Genomic DNA, 26,451 nt, shown 5'->3' on the forward strand with positions numbered 1-26,451 from the left:
TGTGTGTGGCCAGCATTACCACACTGGCCCATATTTAAAAGGCAGGAAGATCAGTATTTTTTTTTTCCTAGCAAAGTTGCACAAATAACAAAGAAATCTGTTTTGCCGGCAATTCCCCCAATACGGCCCACCTATCTCATCCGGATTAGATAGAGGGAATAGAATGGTAACACACGGTGGTGAAAAAGACTACTAATCTATGTCATTGTGTCTGCCACCAAAATTTTCCTGCACCCTCACTTATCGTCACAACCTATTGCCTGCATACCCCCAATAAAGAGGACCCTTCTGCTATTACAGCTATGAGAGCTGTTTACTAACCTGCCTGCTGATATATGAAACCAAAAGAAACCAAGAGAGAAAGGAAAGGGGTGACAGTCAATCATCCCCTCCATATAGTACATTCAGTAGGAGCCTGTCTCCACCAGAAAAAGCTTAAAGTGTGACTAAACCTTCCATACAAAAAAGAATGTCTAAGCTCATATAATGCCCTACGCATATCCACTATATTTCAATCTGCACAAAAACTTTACATACTTTTTAAAATTAGAGATAACAATAAAATATTGTTATCTCTGTACGCTGCCAACAGAGGCTTGCTTCACTTCAGTCCTGTCTGGTTTCGAGCAATGCATATATTGCGGTCTCATGCACTGCTCTATGTAAACTACAGATCCCAGGAACCAATGTGCCCTCCTACTTTACTGTATACCATTTTTATTCATTAATGTTGGTACATCCACTAGTCTCAGCCACTGAGACCAGTTGTGCGGGGTGGCGAGCATGGGCCTAGCGAGCAGGGGAGGGTGGCTATGTTACCACATACATTGGTACCAAGTAGAACAAATGTAGCCACACTTATAATGAAAGTAGGAGGACAGCACTTTTTAAATACAGATTTCGGGGTGTTCTGCCAGATGTTACAACTACAAGATTCAAAAATGAGAAGTATTGAACTTTATATATTTTTGGTCTATTTGGTTTAGTGAGACTAAGTGCTTGATTTATTAAAGGAGAAGAAGCTGTTTAGCTATCAAAGTTAATGTTCACTTTAAAAAATGAATGTTAGTGAAAAAGGGAATATGTGTTCAATTTAAATGCCACATCACATGTAAGAGAAATAAAAAAAACAGACTTTTTCTTGAACATGATTGTCCGTTCAAAATGAACACAGCTTTACATTATATACTATGATTTAATTTTCAGAGTGAACATACACTTTGCTGAGTAAACAATGTCTCCAGTAGTAAATAAACCCCTAAGAATTTAACAAAAATACGTTACACAACACATTATTGTAACATATGTGTATTGGTTGAACTAATTTGGTGATAGTTTCCCTTTATTTAGGTTATTTTTCAGCATGGATGTTTTGAATAAGGTATTTCATTGTGGTAGATTAAAGAAGCAACTTAACAGTGCTTGCATTCCTATTTACTGCAAGCTGAGAAGTAAGTGTTTTAATAAGCCATTATTTTAAGCTGACTGCCTTGATGGGTTTCCCTCTCATGGAATTACACTATAGTCATATTACAATATTCCAAATAATTTCCTCAGTAGAAAAGGGCCATCTATTTCAATTTTCTGCTAGTACTTGTATATTAGAACATTCATAGCAAAAGGAACTGTGTTTGTACCAAAGACGGAGCTTATTACCTAGTAACATCAATTCGACAGCTAGGTGATTATGATGCAGGGAAGCAAGTTATTTAATTAGCTACAAATAACAGGAGAACAAATGTACCATAACATATATACCATAACATTTAAAACAAGTTTACAAAATGCAGTAAAGCTGTGCCTGAACACACGTATAGTATGCTATAGCTGGGCATTTCTATGCACTGCTGCATGTCTTTATGAGGTTGCCATTACTTGACAGATGTTTTTATGAGTATGTCTGTAAAAGCAGTAACCAAATTGTAAGCTTTTATTGGTAAATGTGTATTGGTAAACTTCCTAAGAGCAATACTAAGGGGGTTTTCAATGGCAAACAATCACTTGCCTCAAATGGGGAAGACCCATGGATTTATGGTTTGTACACCAATGTTTGACCCTATCATGTTCATGTAATGGCAGAAATTGTGGTTTGTGGGACCAGCCAACATTTTCCTATTTATAGTTATTCAGTTTCAGGTAATTTCTTGCTAACCATAGCCTGATTTTCCTGTTTTTAGATGACAAGAGTGCAACCCAGCATGGTCTAATGCTACCCAACAACCTTAACCCATTCACACTCGACGCATTGGGGCTGCGCTTGGTGTTTTTTCCAGCACAGCCCCAATGCAAGACAAGGCAATCTTGTTCCGGAAGGGCTCGGTTCACACTGCTGCTGTGCAGTAGTGTGCGCTGAGAAAAGGATGTCATCACTTTTTTCAGCGCACTGCAGTATGATCTGGTACAGCCACATCGCACAGCGGTGTTTCCATAGAACCTAATGAAATGTTACTTGGGAAGTTCTACAAAAAAGAAACAGTGTGATGCATCTTGATCGAGCACATCAGCACTGTGCCGGGCACAAGCACACGGGGAGCCATGTGGTGTAGCACAGCTGCTGAACAGGCCCCAAGTCTGATTTGCTGTTCATTCAACAATTCATGTCTTTCTGTGATTATTTCAGCAGGCATGGACTTCCTGTAAGCATGCTGTTCAAGCTTCACAGTTGAGGAGGATAGGTTGTTATAGCGCAGCAGCCCAAATGCACTGTATAGTTTTTGGACCATTGCTGTTGTATTCTAGTGAAGGGAAGAATGCTTTATACAAAACACACTTTTCTACATCCTCACAAAGCTGGCATTCTCTTTTTTTGCTTTTTGCAAATACTAGAGACTGCAGTGCTTAATTTTAGGGGCTTCTAAGATGGTGCACCAATATAATCATTGCATAGTAAAAGTCAATTAGATCCTGTATCTTTCCCAGTCCAAAGTTTAGAACAACAGTTTTTTTCTACATGCATTATGCATGGAGTTGCAGCTACGTGATTCGCTGTTTGACAAAGCGTGTTAGTGAGTAGTGTACCTAATAAAGGGGCTGCTGTGTGGACATCAAAGCATATACAACATATTATATTTAGAGTTGATTTCTAGGCATATATAAAATACACAACAATAATGCAGCTCTGTAATGGTTAATGCATCCTTTTTTTTAATGCCAGCAGGGTTAGTACCTGAATTTCACCTGGTGTATGCCTTTTGCAGTCCACTGTATATCAGGGCAGGAGCATGAGAGGAAGGAGCAGCAAGAGGAGCCAATTAGTTCATGTGCTGACAAAAAGCATGCTGATAGGAAGATAAAGCAGAGTAACAGATAGATAAGCTCATCATCGTGGTGCATCTGTTTTCAATGTCTAGTCACCTGCTGGGGTGGGTCTAGGACAATCTTGGCTCAGAGGAACTGGGTTTAATGATACTGGCCATCAGACTGAGAACACCTAGCAGCTGTTCATTTTTGTCTTGTTATTTTTGGCTGGAGTTCTGCTTTAAAATGATATTCTTTTAATTTAGGTGAAAACTCTGGCTGATATGAAATTCTAACCCATAGTGACAATATCCCTACTCTTGTCTGTAGGGAGAGGCAACTATTTCTGTGTCCAGCAGATTTCATGTTTTGTCATTTTTACATCTATGATGAGATCTTCCAGAACAGCGGTCGCCAACCAGTGGTCCATGGACCACTGGTGGACCACGAGACAGTTTTGGTGGTCCCCGGGCCCCTCTGATGCCGTGCAATGGCTGTCACAAGTACAGTGCGGGCTCTGCCGGAGGAGGGACATCTCGTCAGTACCTGGACTATATATAGATTCACACACACACACATATATATAGATACACATGCACACACACATATGAGAATATATTTATATATGAAAAAACAAAATATGAGAATATATATATATATATATACGACCGCTGTTCCAGAATATATAAGTATTCCTTTACATTTTTGCCCAAGCACTTACAGTCATCATGTTCCCAAACAACTCTCTCAACTCAGCTTCCCTTAATTCCCTGTCCAGTAATAGATCACCAAGGCCAGAGTATTCTCCAGCACCAGCAGCTGTCCATCTGCTAGCTTGGAGAAGGGAAGAGGGATGAAGGGGAGAGAGGAGCAAGAGAGGTGGCTTGCCTTCTTGTGCCTGTGTGTTTGCGGAGACATACAGTTTACTAACACACACAAGGGTGGTTCCATTGGACCCTGCAAGGGAAGTGAGACACCCTAAAACAGGATTCCAGGGCCAGTGCTTTGCTGATCCTGCAGAAAACAAAATTGTTTAACATAAAGGAACAGCAAAGTCACTGCGCTAAAAAACTTACAACTTATACATAAATATACAAAAACAATAAAGTGCCTAGTGATAGCCCCAACATAATATGCAACCTCCCCTATAGTTAAATTCAATACAATCTCAAAAATGCATGTGCAATGTGTTGTGATCCAGATCACATGTGTAACTCCATGTGAGTTGTAAGTTTTTTAGCGCAGTGACTTTGTCTTGAGATTGTAAAGAGTGACTTTAGGATTCACTTGTTTTCACTGCTGCTGACACATTGCATTGAAAGGAAACACCAAAAGCGCAAATTTTACACACAATTATAAAGGAACAGCAACCATTGTAAGTGATTTAATCAGCATTTGAAATAGCTTAAAATCATTTTGCTTTAATATCATTTTAAGGATTTTATCAGGTTGTGTTGTATCTCCTTTCCTTCCCCAGGGCTGTAATAAGAAACATAGCACTGGTAGTATCACATTAGACATACAAGTACATCGCCAGAGATGAAATTGTCTAGTGTAGTTAAGCAGAGGATTTTGCCATGATACCTTATTTCACACAACAGATTGACTGATATTTGACATTCAGCTCTGTGCAGATGTCTGGCAGAGGCATTGAACCTGTTACTGCACCAAGCAGGAGTAGAAAAAGATTATGGAAATGCAACTGAAAATATTTGTCATGTTTACAAGACATGTTTTGATGAAACATATCTTCCAACTAAAATGAATAAGTATTTTAATAACCTTTGGAGTAGGAAAGGTATAGAACCTTTGCAAGGTTCTCATTGCTGTAATTGTCCCTGTTCAGAACACTTCCCCTTATTTCCTGCTCTGGTGATGGGGTCTGTGGGACTGAAAATAATAGAGTAGAGCCGTTTTTTTAGAAAAGAAGGTATTCACAATCTCATTCGTTCACATATTCCAAAAATAGGAGGATTATTCCTAATGAAATAATTGAATGAGATATACCTTCTGAAGGTTCTCCTGAGCTACACACTGGTTCAGTCAGAAGGCTTTTTGATTAGTCCCTTCTCACCATAATCCTAAAGGTTATACATTGCTCATTGGGTCCCAAGCCCTGCTCCATAAAAGCTAAATTGTATATAGTTTGGAATAATTAACTCTATGATATTGGGCTATATTCACATTGTACACCAGAGGTTATGGATGTGCATTTGGCCATTGGGGTGTACAGCCATGATTTGCATGGCACTGCCCATTGTACTAAAATATGGAACAATTCTCTTATTTTTGGGATAGGTGGCGTCAATGCTAAAGCCTAATGAAGGGACCCTGTGCGGTCCCAAAAGCGCTTGTTTGGTCATATGACAAAAAACTTCAATAAATGAAGCTTTTGCTATCTTAAAAGGATTGGTGTGCTGGTGACATTTCTACAATTGCTGACATTCGCGGCGGCATCAGCGGTCACTGCAAGCACCCCCAACTAGAAGGGACATATCGGTAAGGAGTGCGACAAGGATAGTACTTATTATAAGGTGGGGGAATGAGACGGATGAATATCTTCTGTTCTAAGAAGGCTCTCTTTTTTATACTGTGTGGAAAAGTTAGATATTCTTTGTGTTTTATATCAGTGGTCATGTCTTCCTGTCTATGTGTCCCCTGTTTACCTTGCCTTTTGAAATAATTAAAAATGTCCCCAAATTGTATTACAAATAGCAATAAAAACCTGACAGACATTGTAACTATTCTCTGCTGTATTAAATGGAAATGTTTTGGCTGGAGTTGGGCTTTAAATTAAAAGTAGAAAATAGAATAGAATAGAATGCAGCAATACTGTTTTCATTTTTAATGAAACTGGAGAGTTAATTTAAATACTAAAATGACACAATTGTGAGCATTTTAAGCCCTGTCTTCACTTGGGATAATTTGCAGCCATAAATGAAATGCTGCTGGGTGCATATTGGATTAACTATTTATACCCTATTTGTGTCAAGAGCGCTTAGGAAGTATGTTGTTAGAAAAATAGCATCCATGTTCATTCTTTTTTTACATTAAGGCCCTAAACAAGACATTTAATTCAATTCAGAAGGAACTGGGGATATTCGACATTGTGTTCACATGCACCTGGCACATAAGTATCACCTATTGGTGCCTTTAATAATTCATTTTAGGTTAAAGAAGACTGCCTAAATTATTTTACTACAATTAGTACACCGCCTGGCAAAAAAAAAAAAAGGTTCCACCTGGATTTCGGGCATTGTTATGATCTAGGGTTGCTTTTGTTGGTCAGGTCTAGGTTCAGCAACGTTATGTCCCCACAAAATGAGGTCAGCTGATTACCTGAAAATACTGAATGACCAGGTTTTTCCATCAATAGATTTTTTTCTTCCCTTATGGCACGGGAATATTGCAAGATGACAGTGCCAGGATTTATCAGGCTCAAATTGTGAAAGACCGTAACCCCATTGAGAATCTTTGGGATGTGCTGGAGAAGAGTTTATGCAGTGGTCAGACTCTCCCATTATTACTACAAGATCTTGGTGAACAATTAATACAACTCTGCATGGTAATAAATGTTGTGACTTTGCATAAGTTTATCAAAACAATGCCATGATGAATGTGTGCTGTTATCAAAGCTAAAGGCGGTCCAATTAAATATTAGATTGTATTACTTTTTGTTTTGTCAGGCAGTGTAATTTTGAGTCAGCTGCATGCTGGAAAATATGTCCCTTCATGATACCAAGTTTATCTTTTCACTATTATTTATGATGCTAACCCTATATAAAAAGTTATTAGGAGTCCTTTTGTCTAAACCAATATGCAGTATAGATTTTGTTGTCCCTTAAAGCCTATCTCCCCTAAAAAAAAACTACCCTTATGGTGGGGCTAACTGCTCTTTTTTGCTTAGAGGACCTGTGTGAAGGACTTTCACTTACCTAATCTCCACTTCTGCAGGCTCCAATACCGGCACCAGCAGCTTCTTCCCCACTATGCTCCGGCAGTTGGAGGCCCATTGACATCATCATGTCTAATGCAGGGCCCATAGCCCTGCATTATACATAAGGATGGTGAGGACCAGTTCACAAGCTGGAGTGGAAGGGAAAGGGGAGAGTACTGACTGTAGGGGGAGTTGGGGCCCGGCAAAGTAAAACCCCCTTACACAATGCCGCTAGACATAAACAAACAGTTAACCTTTGCAGTACGGGGGTAACTCAAATGCAAGTGGAGTTTTTTTTGCCTTATAGATAGACTTTATAGTCCAACTCAGTGCGCCACACTTTGCCCACAGCCCCACCTCCCCCAGGCCCCTGAATTTATCCCAGCGTGTATTATTTCCTAGTTTTGGGTAGTCCTCAGTGATGTAGAGTACGGAACTGAGATATTGATGTCAGCGTTGCTCTTTTCACCATAGCACTGTGAATGCAGAGTGCCATAGTGTTGCTCCTTCAATGTGCGGGCCCTTGACATTGAATGAGAGCAATAAAGATTGGACATGCTTGCCAACCGACTTTTTGAGTCACTGACCTGGAAAATGAATAGGGTTAGTCTGAGAAAAGTCAGAAGTTTTTTGAGTTCTAATGTTTGGCAACCTGTATGTTTCTATAATTACATGTTTGTTTTAAAGTAGTATTAGTTTTAAATATTTCATATTTTTCATATGCCACTTGCCTATTCTGTTCATTAGCTTTAGTGAGAGGTGATGAAGTGGTGCTACCATCTAAGGGAAGTGATGTTATAATTTCCTTGCAGGAAGTTCACTTCAAGAACCACTTTCATTCATTGCTAGGAATCGGGTGTGTTATATCTATCCCCATACAAATCCTCCCTTTTCTGATCTTTTATCAACCATTTGTTATTTGTTTTAAAAATTGTTAGTGTATATCAAATGTGAAAGAAGAACACCATAGGACTGGGAGAGGACACACTCTACTGTACACTGATAGTCCCTGTTGATAGCCAAATTTAGAAGCATGATGGCATACCAATAGGAAGGTCTAAAAAGCCTATAACCTCTGGGCTGAGCCTAAATGCTATGCCTATTCCTATTCCTATTGAGAAAGACACATAGCGGTTGATTTTCTAAAGGCAAATAGTCTGTGCACTTTGTAGGGGAGTCTTCCCTTAGCTTAGTGAATGTGGTAAAAATTCATTTTGCAAAGAATATCCAATCACAAACCATGATGACATCATGATTGCATGATGGAAGTTAGCAGCCCATCACTCACTAAGCTAGGGGGAATTTCCCTTTCAAAGTGACCTATTGTATTTGGTAAATCAACGTCATTTTAACCTACTTTAACTTTCATAGTGCATTTGCATAAAAAATAATTTTGTCCTGCTTTAAAGAAGAACTCTGGGCACACATTTTCTTAACCCTTGCAGTGGGTTTAACCCAGCACTGTACGGGTTAATTTGCTTGTTGTTATACTCAGGATCCTCGGAACCAGTTTGCTCTTAGGCCTTCCACCTCACCCCTACCCCCAGCCCTGCTATACACAATGTACAAGATGTGAGGACACCAAGGGACATACCATCGCTGGTAAACTAGACAAAAACGAGCAGTTAACCCTTGCAGTGCGGAGGTAGCCCCACTGCAAGGGTTCATTAAATTTGTGCCAGGAGTTCTGCTTTAAATGTGCAAAAGGAGTTCAATGAGTTAACTTTCATCTAGTGACATATTTAACAACTCGATCTACTCCTTTGCTCTGTAAATCTCCATTTTGCTGTTGCTAAATGACAGTTGTAGGAGGGTTTTACACACAAATCAGAGTATCACATCAGCGATAATGCGTATTAATTCTTTACATGAAAGCATGCATGCATTATTTTATTTTCGCTATGTAATAAGTGAAATGCTGTTGCAGTATAAAACAACGTACTCGGGAATAATCTATGTAAACTCTTCTCAAACCTTTGTTCATGGGAAATGTGCTATTTGATGCTTTCCGCAGTGAATGCTATGCTGATTGCTTGCCAGATTAAGCTGACAATTCAGCCATATGTATTGCATGTTTCTGAAAAACAGACTAGGAAAAAAAAGATTGCTGGAATGTGTCTGTGAATTCCGTGAATCTATTGTGTTAACTTTAGATTCTTGGTCCACCTTGGAAACAAATAAAGTTGAAGGAGCAGCAGCTTCAGAAATGATTTTGAGCAAGCAGCGAGAGACGTGCACAGTGCTAGGGTGGGATTGTGTTCCCATGGCAACAAAGTACTTCTTTAGCTGGAGAAATCTGCAATGACGAAAGGGTGGGAAGCAATTAAACAAAATCATATCTTTTAAGGGAAGGGAAGCACACGGTTTGAATAATCTACATTTCCTTTGTAATTTAAGGCATGACTTCAGCATTCATTTTATGTATGAAAATCTAAACATTTGGGCTCAGTTCATCAAAAATGTAAAATGCACTCCAGAAAAAAAATAAGAAAGAACCCATCAAAGGTGTTTATGTTCTTTTAATAATTGATTTGTTGGAGTGGACTGAAATGAAGTAAGAAGCCTGTCACATCCCCACCCATTACACATACTGCACGCCTGTACTTGTGCATTACAGCTGTTTATGGGCTTTGCTTTACAAGACAAAGCAACAAACAGACTTACAATGATGTCTGGCATATGTCAGCGTGATGAATACCACTCACACTTGTTTCACTTTATTTAGATAATGTAACAGTTGTCATCTTGCGAAAAAATGATAGCGCTATATACACCAAACAATTGCAATAGTTAAAGTAATTACCAGTATAATTGCATTGTTTTCTATCAAGGCTCGTTCAACGCTCTATGCTCCGTGTAATGTGCGCACACTGGTGTGCGTTGCATTGTTACAACCCATTGCGTTGTTTAAAATAAAAAAAAAAACAACTTTATTAAATTTTAAGCCCTGAAGGGTGTTGTGTCGCGCTGTGGTGCCTTGGTATGTGGTGACGTGTTGTGCTCATGCTGCATTTTTATGCAACACACGCCATACATATACTGTATGCACGTATGGTGTGAAGAGGGCACAAAAAGATCAATTTTCTATCTTCCCTTGTAATGAGCCTGCAATAATTAAGGTAGATCAAGGTAGCTCAACGCAATTGGTGTGAACAAGTCCTGAGAGGTGTACCTTATAAAAAATTTTCACATTTTAGTTTAAAAAAATGATCAAACATTTTTAGAGCGAGTATTTTCTCCTTCCTTCCTTCTTAATGACAGTATTAATTATACACTTAAAAAAACAATAAAGTCATCTCCCACTTAATGTATACTTAAACCCAGTAATAAAAATGTACTATATTGCAGCTCATACTGTAAATCCTTACATGTTGTGGCTCCATTAGTTTTGTTTTTCAAGCTAAAAACATTTTCTGCAGGACAAAAATACACATGTTCATCCGGAAAGAAAGTTATGAAGAAAAAAAAAACAACAATTACTTCTTTGTACTGAATCTCAATCTTTATTCCAAGCAATTTTCTGTGAACTACAGGACACCCAGTTCCTATGTGCAATGGAGATCAGAAGGGGAGATGTTTGTAGTCCAAATTAGGAGACACGGCAAGAATTGTGTTACTAGCAAGCCTTAAAAAGGAGACTAATGCAGTCCCCAAGTACATTATATTTTGTGTTTATGGGTTTCGATACCGTGTTATTAATTGAAATGTGTAGTACCAGCGTCATTGAAAGCAATATTAGTAGAGGAAGTGATTGGCCTTCCTCAAATCCTTTTGCCACAGTGTAAAGTCCATCCATCATTGATCCATCATTGATAATCAAAAATTAGATGAACTTAAATTATCATAAGCATATATGTGGTTTAGCTCTTGCCAATATGTAGGCTCATTTTATATGTTTCCCAGTCTAACATGTAACTACTTTTCTAAAAAAGGCCTGATGTTTTTGGAGCTCAAACTCAAAATATACACAAAACTGAATGAGTAAGAATGTACCTTATCCTCCCTCCATCACATTCCTTGCTTGCTCTGTTCTGCCTGGGTGTATGAAGTTACCATTAGAGAGAGGCAGTCTGAAGGAAAACAGCTTCTGCAGTTCTCTCTCTCTTTAGAAAACCCATAATGCTTTGTGACACAAGTGTAATGGTACACCATGTATTAAATCCTTATCTGTACAATTAATATTTTATGAAATTTAAAAAAAATATAAAACATGAATTTACAACACTTGGACTAAAAGGTAAATGAACACAATAAAGGGTAAATTATCATAGTTAAATTACAATAAAACCGTTCCAGTCATTTACCTTTTTACGTAAATGCATTTCCTATCTAGATGAATTATTTTTTTCGGTATTTCTTTGTGAGGCTAGCAGTTTCACAGTCTTGGATGCAGGGTCAGGGTATTGGGAAACATAGGGATTTAGTAAGCACTGCAGCAAGGTCCACACAGTGAATACTTAGAGGACAACTGGGGTAACTCAACAGGCAGGTTTGATCTGTTCATTGTCTACATGAAATGATCATGTTTTTATATGACATTTTCATGTTTGACTGAAGTGCACTTTGTTTTGCATATGACTTCTGTCACTTTTGTTCTGCCTTTTATGTTGCCTGACAGCAGTTTTATCTACATCAGGAATGAGTGTTTAAAGGAGAACTATGGGGTCAGTGTTTTCCCCCATAGTTCTCCTTAGGGTAACGGGAAGCTATCCTGCCTTTCACAAGTGTTAGTAGCGCAACAACACTTAATATTATATCTACTGGCTTTTCTGAATAGAGGTAGAGAAAAGTCTTTAGTTTATTTAATGTTGCATCTGAAGAACCAGTCCGTATATACGTTGGCCATTAATAGTTGTTTGTAGGAAGAGTACTTTGCTGTCATCATCATCATCATCATCATCGTCTCTTAACATTTTCACTTACAGAGCAGCACACCCAAGGGGACAGTGGCCCCAGTATTATGCAGTATCGGGCCATTAATAGTTGTTTGTAGGAAGAGCACTTTGCTGTTATCATCATCATCAACATTAGTATTTATTTTCCCCTTAACATATGTGATGTATGATTTATATTGAAACCTAAACTTACTACGAAAATCCATTGTGCTGGGCTGCACTAGTAAGCAGATTCATAACGAAGTCCTGCAAAGCAAAGTCTCTTAACATTTTTACTTACAGAGCAGCACACCCAAGGGGACAGTGGCCGCAATATTATGCAGTATCGTGCCAAGTCGAATGTACTGTATTTACACAAATGTAGGTTTTAAAGGGTTAATATAAGCCCATCTCTTGACTGAATAATAAAATACTATCTCCACTAGATACTTGTGGCATTAGCAAAGTGTGCCGAGCTCACTAATTTAGGAAAATTTTAAATAATGCATTCTCAAGATATTGCCATAGCAACAGCATGGTATTTACTGATGTGTCTATTCCTAAACTTTAAGCAGTTTATTAGAGGTTGCTTGCTCTGCAATCTGTAATTATCATCAGGTAAAAAAAAAGGTGGTGAACGTGGGTGGACTGTTTGGCTGGTATTTTTTGACTGATTTGTTCAGCCATGCTTTCACATGCAAATGCAGATGAATAACAATAGTTTGCCTGTTCTCCATGCTTCTTAACCATTTCTGATGTGCCTTTTGAAGTTCCATTGTTACCTAGTGTAACGCCCGGTAGGCTCGGGGTAGGTATGCAGGATCTCAGCGGCGGAGTTAGGGGGATCTGGACTCAGTATGAGGGGTGTAACGGCAATTCAGTCTTGGACCTCTGTCGTCTCTCACAATCTAACGGTGAGTTAGAGGTCCCTGCATCATAGGCCGTGCGTCGAGATATGCGTTACAGTAGTAGCTATTGCGTCATATACCACTCTGTAGGAGATGCATAGAATGAAATGAAACTAAGGAGTACTGCCGGAGCAGTGTTGTCTTTATTTTTGACAAAGAACATTCCTGCGCTAGCAGGTGAAGTAGAGGGCCTAATGAAGCCTTTTTTTAGATTATCATCCAAGTACTTCTTTAAATGGTCGAGCTCCGGTTGGGAGAGAGGGTATATCCTTTCAATGGGATGAAGTGAGCCATCTTGGTCAGTAGGTCCACGGTGACCATGATTGTCGTGTGGCTATCTGATGTAGGCAGCTCTACTATAAAGTCGACAGAGACTATCTCCCATGGTCTATTGGGAATTGGGAGTGATAGGAGCAACCCATAAGGTGATCTCCTCTCACGTTTGGAGGTTGTGCACACTTCACAGGTGGTGACCTGGACCAATCCGGTCACCTGGAGTAGGCAGATGTCCTGAGGTAGCTGGGCTCCAAGGGAGAGATGCAGGCTCAAGGTACGCTGGGGTTGAGGAAGTCCTGAATATGGCCTCGGTTGCAGGGTTAGCAGGGGGTTCGGTCCTCAATAGTGGTACGCCCTGCTAACCTGACATCTGAGTTTAAATAGCCTGTAGAGGCGGGAAAACGAGCAGCGGCGTCTCGCCTCTTCCGCGTTCCACGCTGGAACGCATCGGCCGGCGTGTCAGTGAGGGGGCGTAACTGCGGCGATCCGCTTCCTGGTGCGTTCCACTGTGGAACGCACTCTCACCGCTGGATCTCCCCGGGATCCCTTACACCTAGTTGCAGTAAAATTTTCCATTGTGAGGAAAGATCTAACATCAATTATGTGTGACGTTCCAGACTTCCAGGTCTTTGAGTACATTTGATAAATTATTATTAATATTAATGCAACCAAAAATACTGCCTGCCCTGCCATGCATAGTTGTCAACCCTTTCTGATTTCCAGAGAGTCTCTTATGTTTTTAAGATGTGCCTCCATACTTCTATGCAATAAAAAGAAAAACTCCTCGCTCACCAGTTTAAAGTGTAAAGGTGAAAAGTGTCTTCAGTCTTCACTTGTCTTGGACCAAGTACCGCTTCTTGGAAACACAGGGCAGGTCATGGAAACTGCTTCAGGTGAAAATGAGGAGACACGAAACAAAGGGTATATTGCTGAGGAAGATGAACCATAGTATCAGCATAAAGGTGAACTTTAAGTACATCTTCAGCCTCCAGCCCCACGCAGGACCATGCTATATGTCCACATTCATAGTGCAATTTTTGTCTTTACTAAAACTACCAATGCCCTTGATAGGCAGATTTGTTCCCCTGGGCAGCACCACAACCTTAGTTGTGTTGTCTTGATATATGACTCTGCTTTCTACCAGAAAGAATAACCAAGAGAGTTATGTAAACTTTAGCATCCTTTTTGCAAGGTCTTCTCCTGTTGGAGATTGCTAATCATATAATAGCTGAATGCACAGCACCACCTGTTGGTTGAAAGGCAGAAACACTGCACATTGAAAGGTTGTCAAGGAATACAATGTTTTGATACATTTACATAAAATGAAGCCACTTAGGTATGCTTATTTTTGTAATTTTTGTAATATATGTCAGAGACAGAGCCATGTGAACCCGCTTTCACACAGAAAGATTTGTGTTTTGAATTTGGAGCAGGGACAGTTTACATATATTATTATTCTTATTACATAGTATTTATATAGCGCCAACAGTTTGTGCAGCGCTTTACAATATAAGCAAGACATTACAGTTACAATACAATTCAAGACAAGATGGTAAGGACGGCCCTGCCCCTGAGCCTTTTGGAGTTCTTCAAAACCTCTTCTTCAAAATCTCCTGTTTCTTTTTCTTAAGATGAAAATATTCCATCACTGTCTTGTTTCAATATATGTTTAGAATATGTTTATATATGTTTAAAATAATGTTAAAAATACATTACATTTTTTTTTTACCGCAGTACACAAGTGCATTAAATTTATTTTAATGCACTTGCACTTCAATAGCTAATTTCTAGTGTAAAGGTGACACTGAGGGTCTTTTGGACCCCCAGCATCACCTTAAAGAGGACCTGTCACCACCATCTGCTATTACATGGGGGGGCTTGCAAGCCCCCCCATGTGATAGCAGTCAAAGTAAAGTAAAAAAAAAAAAACAGTTTTTAAAATTAAAATGAAATAAAATAAATCTAATAATAATAAAAAAAAATTTTAAAAGTACCCCGCCCCCGCGAGCACGCGCGTCGCCACGTAAACACGCGTCGGGTGCGCCTACGCATGAAACCGACGAACGCGCTACACATGTTGGGTATCGCCGCGCACGCCGGAGTGAGAGCAATAATTCTAGGGCCAGTATTTTGGGGTATCTCTAAATTGATGACCTGTGGGGGCTTTTAAAGTGTCTTTTATTGACTTTTTGGGGTACTGCAGTTTTTCGCCGTTTCACGGTCGCACGCAATCTGTAAACTGGGCATGTTGGGTATCGTTTTACTCGTTGTAACCTCATCTTTTATATTTCATTAAAAAAATGGGTAATTTGTTGTGTTTTGGGGCATTTAATTAAATTTGTCACTAAATTTTGGGGTTTAATAAGGAGTTGCGCTAATATTGCGCAACATAAAAATTTTCAACTACCACCATTTTATTCTATAGGGTCTTGGCATTCAGAAAATATATAATGTTTGGGGGTTTTACGTCATTTTCAGGCCTAAAATGTGGAATATAACATGGGTGCAAGTCATGAAGGGGTTAAATCATTTGTAAGTTTTGTAACTCTGTGACATATAAGGTAAAACACGGTTATATGAATGTGACATGCTGTGGCTCCATCTGGTGGATATTTTGTAATACTGCAATACACATTATTACAGTACTAGGAAACTGGAGATAGATGTATATGAGCTGCCACTGGTTTGGGACTGTTGTTCTGGCTTTTCCACTGTGTGAGTCACTGACAGGTAAAATTAGCTGCATGCTTGTTTTAAGTTAGTGACTCACTGATTGGTGAAGACAAAATCCGGAGGACAACCTTGGAGCCTGTGCCTTAAAAACGAAGTGAGCAAAGGCAGCTACCATATTTCTATCCTTTGTTTAATTCTCTTTAATTTGAGTTCTTGTGTGATTTTAGGACACCTTTGTGCCATTGTGTATAATTGTGTCAATTATAGGAAAGTAGATTATATTTAAGCAATACATAGGATATGTACTTTGGTTGCAATGCTGGCCTTTATCACCTGGCCTGTGAGTGACAGTAATGGTTCTAACAATGTTTGAAGGATGAGAGGAAAAGCAGTCAATTACATCTATAACTCAGCATGGAGTGATACCCACTCCCGTACATAAATCCATTTGTATGATCTAGATGTAATGTTGCTTATCGCACTATGTTACCTGCTGGGTTATACCAGGGAGGGAATAATGGTTGGTTGTTTTTGTACATTGGCTCTGTTGCTGGAAAACACTGATAAAAGACACAAGTAATGTAGGTTCATGAGACATTTAAAGAAGAACTCCATCAAAACTATTATTATCCCTTGCAGTGTGGCTACACCCACAATGCAAGGGTTTACTGTTTGTTTTCATCTAGGTACTAAAATAAAAAGTTATACTCACCCGATCCTCCGAGCTAGCTTGTTCTTAAACCGATCCTTCCAGCTCATCTTCTAATGCCCATCTATCCATATCTAACAGAACACAGATATTATTCATTTTGTAGGAACATGTATGAAATAAATATTAACAGTGGTCTGAAACTGCTGTTTTGGACCAGAGAAAGTCATTAGTTTTCTATGCACTGTCTAAAATACTGTATGTGTAATTTATAGTTAAAATGCACGAAAAGTGACCCTAATGAACTACATAATGTAGGTCAGTATTATTAAGTATGACTTAGTGGGGAGCTAATACATATATCAAGTCATGTTAAAGGCTTTAAGAGGTAGAACTCATCAGCCAGTGGCTCATTTCTCATTTGTTAGTAACTTAATTGCTTAAATGACAATTATATAATGAAATTGGCTGTCAGCTCAGTGGGCTGGCGAAGACTGCACTTTGACCAGAGGGTCTTTTTCACTGAAGTGGCTTTTGGATTTTTAGCAAATGTTTCATTTAAAACTAAATGTCTTGAATAAGAGCAGGTACACCAAGTTGCCTGTTGTTAATTGTATTAGTCAGACATTCCTAATAGGGGCACCTCATTGTTTTAGTTTATATTAGTGTTGTATTTGTTCAATTAGTACCAAAATCCTGCCAAAAATACAGTGCTCAAGTGCATGTTCCAGTTTTAGCAGTCCTTAGGTGTGGTGGCTGCATTTTTATCTCATACAATGTTTCAGGTAGTTTGTTAGGACTACAGTATACCTCCCCCTATGGAGAGGAGGTTATCCTTAGCCATTATTATTATTATTATACAGGATTTATATAGCGCCAATAGTTTGCACAGTGCTTTAGAATATAAGGAAGACATTACAGTCACAATACAATACAATTTAAGACAAGATGGTAAGGAGGGCCCTGCCCATGAGGGCTTACAATCTAAAAGGGAGAGAGGGTGATTCACCCTAGTACAGGAAGTGTGCTACTTGCAGGATCACTGGCTGAAAATAAAGGAAAAAAGGCATGAACACAATAAAAAACAAATGCATCCACCACACCTAAGGACTGCTAAGCTGCAATATAATATGTTTTTTGTTTTTAAATTTACATACACTTTAAAGGAGAACTATAAGGTGAGTGGAAAATCACTCATCCTCATAGTTCAAGCCGACGTGTGACAATGAAACTGTCACAGGTCGGCTCAATAGATCGGGAAGTTAGCGAACGTATACCGTAGCTCGCTCACTTCTCGATCATCTCCCTGCAGAGAGCGGTGACTGTCAGTCATCACCCCTCGCAGGGATTCCCCCCTACCCTCTCCAATCCTTCAGCGCAGAGCCAGCTGTCTTTCACACAGCTGGGTGGATCTCTACAGCATTGTCGGGATCTGTCCCGGTTGCGGCGGTCTCAGTATACCACGATTTGTAGTTTGCGATATACTGAGTTTTGGGTCACGGGACAACGCTGGTATATGTCGTCCCGTGACCCTTAAGAGAACTATTGGGAAAAACACTTACCCCATAGTTCTCTTTTAAGCCTGTCGCTTTTACCGACGTATGTCATATGTTGGCAGCAGCTGACCCCTGTAAGCGGACTCCCGGCAGATATAGCTGTGTGTTTTATCTTTTTGTACGATTTAGTAAGGTAACTGCTAGGCTACTGCTGATATATACATATACATACAGAGATAATAGTGTTAGTTGAAGAATTGAATAATTGTATAGTGATGACAGCAGGAGTTAATTCATTCAAAGACTACACCTAAATAGGAAGGACACCATAATATTGTAAACAGCTACAAGTCTATAGTGCTAACAGGAAATGTGAGAGTTCACTGGATTAAGTGCAACCTTTATTCAGAAGGGATGACGGTGAAGGTCAAAGAAATGACCTTTAATGAAACAAAATTTACATTGGAAATATGAGTGTTGCTTATAACACAGCCAACAAAGGATACTTTGTATACATGTCCTAATTGGGAGAGTAGGCAGAAAATTACATCAGTAGGCAATAAAATATGGACCAACCAGTAGAACTCCAGTACCAAGTCAAAATGAATGCTGCAAATAGTTGTTTTGGGCAACACTTTTTGGGCCATGTTTGTTTTTAAAACATTCACCTTAGTACTTCATCTAAAAATAAAAAATAAATAATTAAATCTTAACTCCAGGCAAACTACTAATAAACCATTGAAACAAATGTATGCTTCCTGTTTTACCTGTCGAAAGATTTGTAATTCTGTAGTCAATTTTGTGAGTTATACTCCACTGATATACAGCCAGAACGATCATGCCACCTCTCCCTGAATACGCTTCTATACTTTCTGGCTCAATGCTTCTTGAAGCACCTCCTTGCTGAGCTGTAGGATGTCCAGGCCCTTATCTATAGCTGAGAAAAGACTCCTGAGTTCATCTTACTTAGTGTTGTATTGTTCCAGTTGAAAACAAGGATACACATGACATATAAAGTCTTACTAGTGTAATTGATGTTACCTAAGTGACTGAATGGGTCTTACATTTTTAAACATGTGACAAATAGCTGCTCAAAGAAGTTTGATATACCTATAATGCAGAGATAATACATTATTTTTATCTGGTGGGCATGTTTAATATTGGAATCATTATTATTGTGGTTACTTTCCCAAAGTTAGAAGCAAATATTGCTTGATTAGTATATTAACATTCGAGCAATTGGAACATGGATCAAAGCTTGACCAAGGCTATTCTGTGCAAATCAGTATATATAGCATGACAACCATGGTAGATCCTACCAACTTTTTCTCATTTTAGGAAAAAAATATTTTTAGAATGGGAAATGTATATTTTATCTTCTAATATAAACTAATTTATTAATAAATTACATTTTACTTTTTTTTCTCTCCTACAGTCTCCAAAAGTCCAGCGCTACCCAGATATGGAAGCTGTACCCCTGCTTCTCAACAATGTGAAGGCTGAGCCCCCAGAGGACTTGTTAGCCACAGACCATTTCCAAACACAGACGGAGCCAGTGGACTTGTCAATAAACAAGGCTAGGTCCTCACCTAGAGGTGTATCTTCTTCTCCACTCTCCATTGCAACTTCTGCAGCTTCACCTTCAAATTCTTCATCTTCCTCCAGCTGTCCTGTTTCATCTCCATCTGTGATAACTTCGGTACCATCAACAGCATCAGTGCCAACAGTATTAACTCCAGGGCCGCTTGTGGCATCAGCATCTGGAGTCGGTGGGCAGCAGTTTTTGCACATTATTCACCCCGTCCCACCTTCAAGTCCTTTGAATCTTCAATCTAGTAAACTGAGTCATGTTCACCGTATACCAGTTGTTGTGCAGTCAGTTCCTGTTGTTTACACTGCTGTGAGATCACCAGGGAGTATGAATTCTACTATAGTAGTACCTCTGTTAGAAGATGGTAGAAGTCATCTTAAAGGTAAGCACTTCCGCAAAATGTAATTATTTTATTTTTAATCTAACTAGTATGACTTTTTTTTATATGTTACATATCTGTTGGTATAATGCATTAGATGAAAGTTTGCTCATCTGTTTTTCAATATAATAAACACAATCCAAAGGTTTTAAGGCCCTAAATACCACATAGTTGGGGATTGCTTTAGTTTGTTGAGCATGCTTTAATGGTAACTTTATTTTTTGGGAGGTAAGTCTGTCTTAAAGTTGACCTTACGCAATTTTACAAATCTGCATGAATATATTCCTTTATATCCTTTGAGCTACATGTAAGCGACTTTGTCTAAGTTGAGATTATATCATAGGTCTGCCGTGATCAATTTTCAACATTGTACATTTGTAAGAAGTGGAGAGGCTACAGCATAAGGTTGATCTGTGCCAGACATTTGTAAACACATCCAAGTATACTGCACGGGCGACAGGATCTACATGACCCTGTCATTTCCGAGCCAGCATCTCAGTCCAGGAAGTAAATCCTGACTCTAGATAATGCATTAACCAAGATGGCTCCATCCTTCTGTGTAGAAAAGCTAATGAAGCTATTGTCAAGGGGATGTACTGTGATCTCTGTGAGAGGTAATAATAATATTATACTTTACATGCATACACTTATCAAGCAAAATATATCTGGTGCTAGGTCCACTTTAAGATAAAATTAAACAAGATTAGCAGAGGGATCATTTTACCCTTTTGTTACCCTTTATCTGTGGCCAGCTATGGTATTTTACAGGGTGCTTTCAGAGAAGCACGTGACTAAATGAAGTGTATTTAGTTGGTGGTAAAACAGATAGTATGGAACAGAATTAGCAAAGGCAGGGAGCAAAGGAAAAACATTACTGGGTCCCACAGAGGGTAGATAACAAACAGGTCCAGTCTGGTGGATGGTGTACTGTTGTGCATTCATCTGGGTGGTTAGAAGGACTTTACCCTAAATGTATCTTATATAGCAAGATTTCAGACACATTAAGACTATATGCATGTCTAATAAGGTGACAAGTTTATAGCAGGAGTTCCAGTTTTCCATTTATTATACAGCAACATACCTTGTAACTAAAAGCTTAATTTGGAACACTGGAACTACATGTTCTGGTGCCTTGGCTTCTGCAACAGGAGGATGAAGGTTATTTCTAATGGAATATGGTATATATGGTACATTGTAAGTATTATTTGCTAGTGGACATGCCTTATCATCTATTGGTTTATTTGCTGATGGACATGTAGGTTAATTCATTGGATTAATTGCTGGTAGACAGAATAAAGAAATATTATTTGAATATGAAGTTTCATGGATACATGATGGATATATATATTGTTAAAGTGTTTAAAGAGATTGTTCAACAGCGCAGCGCCAAGCAGCGCAGCGCTGGAGTAGATTGATTGCAAGGTAAGTTGGCCATAGTGTGCTAATATGTCCTGCATACTAGCACATTGTGGCAAACACCTCTAGAGTTTTTCTTTTTCTTTTCAAAAACCACTTTAGTTCCACTTTAACCCCTTCATGACTGAGGCCCTTTTTTCAATTTTTGCACCATCACAGAATTTCCTTTTCTGAAAATAGAAAGAATAACTAACATACTGTTTACCTTGAAAAACTGTGTTTTCTGGCAGTGAGGTCCATCATTGAGCTATGTTGTTTCTTATATGTTCATGTGAAGTTTATCATTAAAGTGGACCTTTACCCCCCCCTGACTAAAGATCACATCACCATACAGCTCTGTGTGTTGATATGAAATCATTTTACATTCATTAGCTAAACAAACATAATTTTATTTTACTTACAATTAATTTTTTTACACTTCCTAGTTCTCTTTGGCACAAATTATGTAATGGTGCGCAAGCATTACATGCTGAGAGAGTTACATCAGCAGAGCATTCCTGGTAAATCTCATCTGTAATCTCATGAGATCTCAGGGAAAGGCATTTTCCTCCCTTGAGATGATGTGCATGGTCACATGTTCTAGTCACATGTGCCAGAGTTCCAGGAAGTAAAGGGAGATCTAGCAACATGCCCTTAGTTAAAATAGCCACTGTCAGAACACTGGGGAGGAAAAGAATAAGAGGTATGCAAAGAATACAAAGCTGGCAGTTATCTAGAAGTATGTGTTTGTAGATTGTCTTTCATTTCTAAAGGTGCCTTTGTTGTTATTTTGAATATATAGGTAAAGTTCCTCTTTAGAAAGTTGTTAGTTTTGTATTTACGCTTCTAAATTATAATATATTACATTACATAGATATTTGAGTATTTTTGCAGTGGTTTACCGAAGTCACATTCATTGCTAATGAAACTTACAATGTAAAGACCACAGTCATGCAAGTGTATGCACACTTTAGGGGTAGTTGGGTTAGAAGCTAGCTAATGTACCATTTTGTTTCTGGTTTGTGGGCGACATCTAGATACCTGGAGAAAAGCTACCCAAATGGCCAGATAACAAACTCCATGCAGAGGTGGGGGCCAAATCCATGACCAGAATCCTAAACGGCCAGAGAGCCAGCCTTTTTGCAACTGTTGTTTATCTTACTGGTTATTCTCTTTCTTTCCCTCTCCTTTCTATTTGATGATCCACCATCTTTTAGGGACAACTGTGAATTGTTCTATAACAAGAAATTATATTGAACTCATTAACTACATTAGGAACCTTTTGGCATCCCATTTATGTATTTTTTAACTTTTATTATAGATTTTTCAGCTCACCTCTAATTAAAATTCAAATAGTTACACAGCAGGGTTGATGATTTTACATATTTTAATTTATACACTATCCTATAAGTGGAATGATATACAATTATTCTTTAAAACCTGCAACTCTGTAAAATCATACATAAACACACTCCATTAGATTGTAGTAGGTCACTGAATATTTAATGTAAAATGTCTGCTTGGATTATGTCTAACAAGCCCATATTTGCATTTAAGCCAAGCAGAAAGTTAAACACATCTACAAGGAAAAACTACTGTGTATTTGCTTGATAATATGTAACAATGTAACCGTTTATCAAGCTCATTGCTCTGTGCAGCAGAGCGGAAACATTGTGCAAAGGGCAGTAACCCATAGTAATTAATTTCAAATCATCTCTTAAATGATCTGACCTCAGTAAATAAAGATTGGTTGGTTGCTCCGGGTTGTTACACATTGTACATCGTCATTGCTCTTTGATATGAGAACTTGCGTGATCAAACTTGGGTAAGATGTGGTTAAGTGTTCACAATCAGCAGAGTTTATAGAAATGGAGAGGAGAGCGGTGGACACTTGGGAGTACGCCACCAATACCGACTTATTGGATGGAACTATGGTGGTGGAGAAGACACACATAAAGAGAAGTTAATTGTCATACAATCTACACTCTTCCATTGCCATTGCATGACAATCTTACAGACAAAATGTGAATCATACCATGAGAAACCTTTTACTGTTTAAATTTCATGTAGCTTCTGTTAGAAACGCACTTAAAATACATGGGCCAAATTTGGTGTTATTCAACATGGGTAAAACTTAAAATAGAATAGAGTTACCTGCCAGTTGTGTGATTTATACAACCTTATCTCATAGTCTTGCCAGAGGATGACACCCAGCTCTATTCAGAATCTGTATCTCTGCATCGGTCTGTATCAGCTTATTATGTCTAACCTGCTTTTTGGACTGTAACTGAGCCCTGTTGATATCACTCTTTGCTCCCTTTTTGTGGCTCTACCCCTTCTTTTCAACCAGTTTTGACTTTTATTTCTATGAGGACCCAAACTGTGATGTAGTTCTTAAAATTGGGCTTTTGAACAATAAAATAGTCGATATTTTGATATCTGATATTCTGATAATTAGGCAAGTGCATTAGTGGAAGTAATTCCCTTTCCAGGATCAATGTTATTGTGAGGAAGAATCCCCCCTCCAGACATCTGCTTTAGTTTTAGGAATAATCCCCACTCCCAGGCTGTGTCAGTGGGAGGAAAAATCCAGTCCAGTGGAATTTTACCCCTTACCAGTCATTGGTGGTCAGTAGAATATCACCCTGCCCCCCTTCCCATGCATTGGTGGTCAGTGGAATAGCCCCCAACTTATCTCCCCTTTCCAGGCAATAGTGGTCAGTGGAATATCCCCCTTCCTCTCCCTTCTTAGTAATTAGTGGTCAGTGGAATATCCCTCTTCCTAGGCATAGGTGGTCAGTGAAATAACTTCCCCTTTTCCCAGACATTTCTCAGACACCTTTCCAGGCATTGGCGGTCAGGGGTAGGCACTGCCTGTGCCCTATACTTACCTGTGTTCTGCTCTGCCTCCTACACCTTTGCCTGTGCAGTGAAGCCTGAAATTGGGTCCAGGAACAAGCGTTTCTGCACTCTGGTCCCAGGGACACAGCCCAGATCTGCATGACCCATGGGACTTTGTTGTCTTGTGGGATCTGGTATGGTTGATGGGGCGTTCTGCTTGGAGTGCTACATGTTCTCATGGCTATCTGACTAAAGACCTACAGGTAAACAATCCACGAAACCTAGCAATGTCCAGTGGTTTTTGTATATATTTATATTTCTGTAATTTCTAGTAGCATAAAATAACTGTACATAATTAGCAGTATTAGGTTATCTCTTCAGCTGCCATTATTAATGTGAGAGTATCCTAAAAGGGTTGTAATGTGTAAATTGTTATTTATTATATTTTTTTAAGCTATAATGGTTCATTTTAACATAAAAACAGGTACAACTGGGAAACAACTATCAAAATATGCAAAAATGTTTGGTGGGGATATGAGATGTGATATCAAGTTGCAGCTATGTACGCACATGCACTGAGGAAGTGGTGGTGCATCTTTGCACAGAGTTTATGCTGTAATAACTTAGTATTAGGCTAAGCACACAAATGTTGAGGTTTTTTGTTTTATCTGTTTGTGTTTAATAAATAAAACAGTGTTGGTCTATTGGATCTTTCTTCTTAACTTATGTACATGGATGGAGAGTACCTGTTAATACTAAGGAGGAGAAACGCGGACCTGAATTTATATGCTAAAAAGCACATGTTTGCGCTGTGTCTTTATAGGGGGTCTAATACATCTGGTTAGTTCGTTTCCAGTTGAGGGTAATTCCTTGGGAAAAGAGGACGCTTGCTTAGCATTTTATTGGAGTGGAATATTGTACTGTTTTTTCTAAACACAGGCTTTTTACAGTTCTCTTTTTTTTGCACATTAATTGGAAACGTATGGACTTGGATATATTTGCATATTTTTTACTATTATTTCAGTTTGCATTGCTTGGATTAGTTTGTATGAATATATGTGACGTAGAACTTCACCTTAAAGCATTTTTTGCTCATGTGATTAAGGTTTATAGGGTGATATAGTGCTATATATTATTATTTATATATGCTAGGTTAGGGTCTGGAACTCACTGCCGCAGACAGTGATTTCAGCTAAGAGTGTGGAACTGTTCAAGAAACATTTGGACGATTTCCTGAGGGACCGTAATATACAGGGGTAAAAGTATCCTAAGAATGAGATCCTATAGGTTGGACTTGATGGACTAATGTCTTTATTCAACCTCAAATACTATGTAAAACTATGTAAAACTATGCTGCCTGGCCAAAACAAGTCACCATCTGGATTTAGCTAAGCAAATAGGTAAGTGGCTTCCATTGGATAAGTGTTATGATCTGGGGTTGCTTCAGTTGGGCAGGTCTAGGTTCAGCAACATTATGTCCCCAAAAAATAATGTCAGCTGACTACCTGAATATACTCAATGACCAGGTTTTCCATCAATGGATTTTTTCTTCCCTGATGGCTCGGGCATACAGTATTCCAAGATGACAATGCCAGTATTCATTGGGCTCAAATTGTGAAATAGTGGTTCAGGGAGCATGCAATATTATTTGCACACATGGATTGGCCACCACAGAGTCCAGACCTTAACCCCATTGAGAATTTTTGGGATATGCTGAAGAAGACTTTACACAGTGCTCCAAGTCTCCCATTATCGCTACAAGATCTTGGTGAAAAATGAATGCAACTCTGCATGGGAATAAATGTGACATTGCATAAACTTATCAAAATAATACCATGGCGAATGTGTGCCGTAATCAAAGCTAAAGGTGGTCCAACAAAATATTAGAGTGTGTGACTTGTTTTTAGGCCAGGCAGTGTATTTTTTCACTTTGCTGCTGCATTGGTAGGGATTTGGTTTGCACTTTACTAATGTTAGCACTATGACCAATCTGTGAACTCAAGCATAGGCAAAGATCAAAAATTTGCTATAATAAATCTTTAATAAGCAAGCCTGCACAGTTATAATCATTTTAGTAATTTGAGTATTTTGATTTTTGCACAAGCACAGTCATGAGTAATTCTCTTTGAACGATTTATAAAACATTAAAAAAGAGTTTAAAAATTATATTTTGATCGGGGGGGGGGGGGGGGGGG

General features: G+C 38.8%; 1 protein-coding gene across 1 annotated transcript in view; it reads left to right on the plus strand.

The window, feature by feature from the left end:
* The window catches only part of KLF12 (Kruppel like factor 12), a 168,060-nt gene that overhangs the window by 120,096 nt on the left and 21,513 nt on the right, over nt 1-26,451 (plus strand). The window contains exon 3 of the mRNA XM_018566065.1: nt 19,486-20,023. Coding sequence (XP_018421567.1) covers nt 19,486-20,023 — 538 coding nt within the window. The remainder of the gene's footprint in view (nt 1-19,485; nt 20,024-26,451) is intronic.

This window comes from Nanorana parkeri, unplaced genomic scaffold (assembly GCF_000935625.1).
Source record: "Nanorana parkeri isolate BGI_ZX_2015 unplaced genomic scaffold, ASM93562v1 scaffold912, whole genome shotgun sequence".
Classification (NCBI taxonomy): Eukaryota; Metazoa; Chordata; class Amphibia; order Anura; family Dicroglossidae; genus Nanorana; species Nanorana parkeri.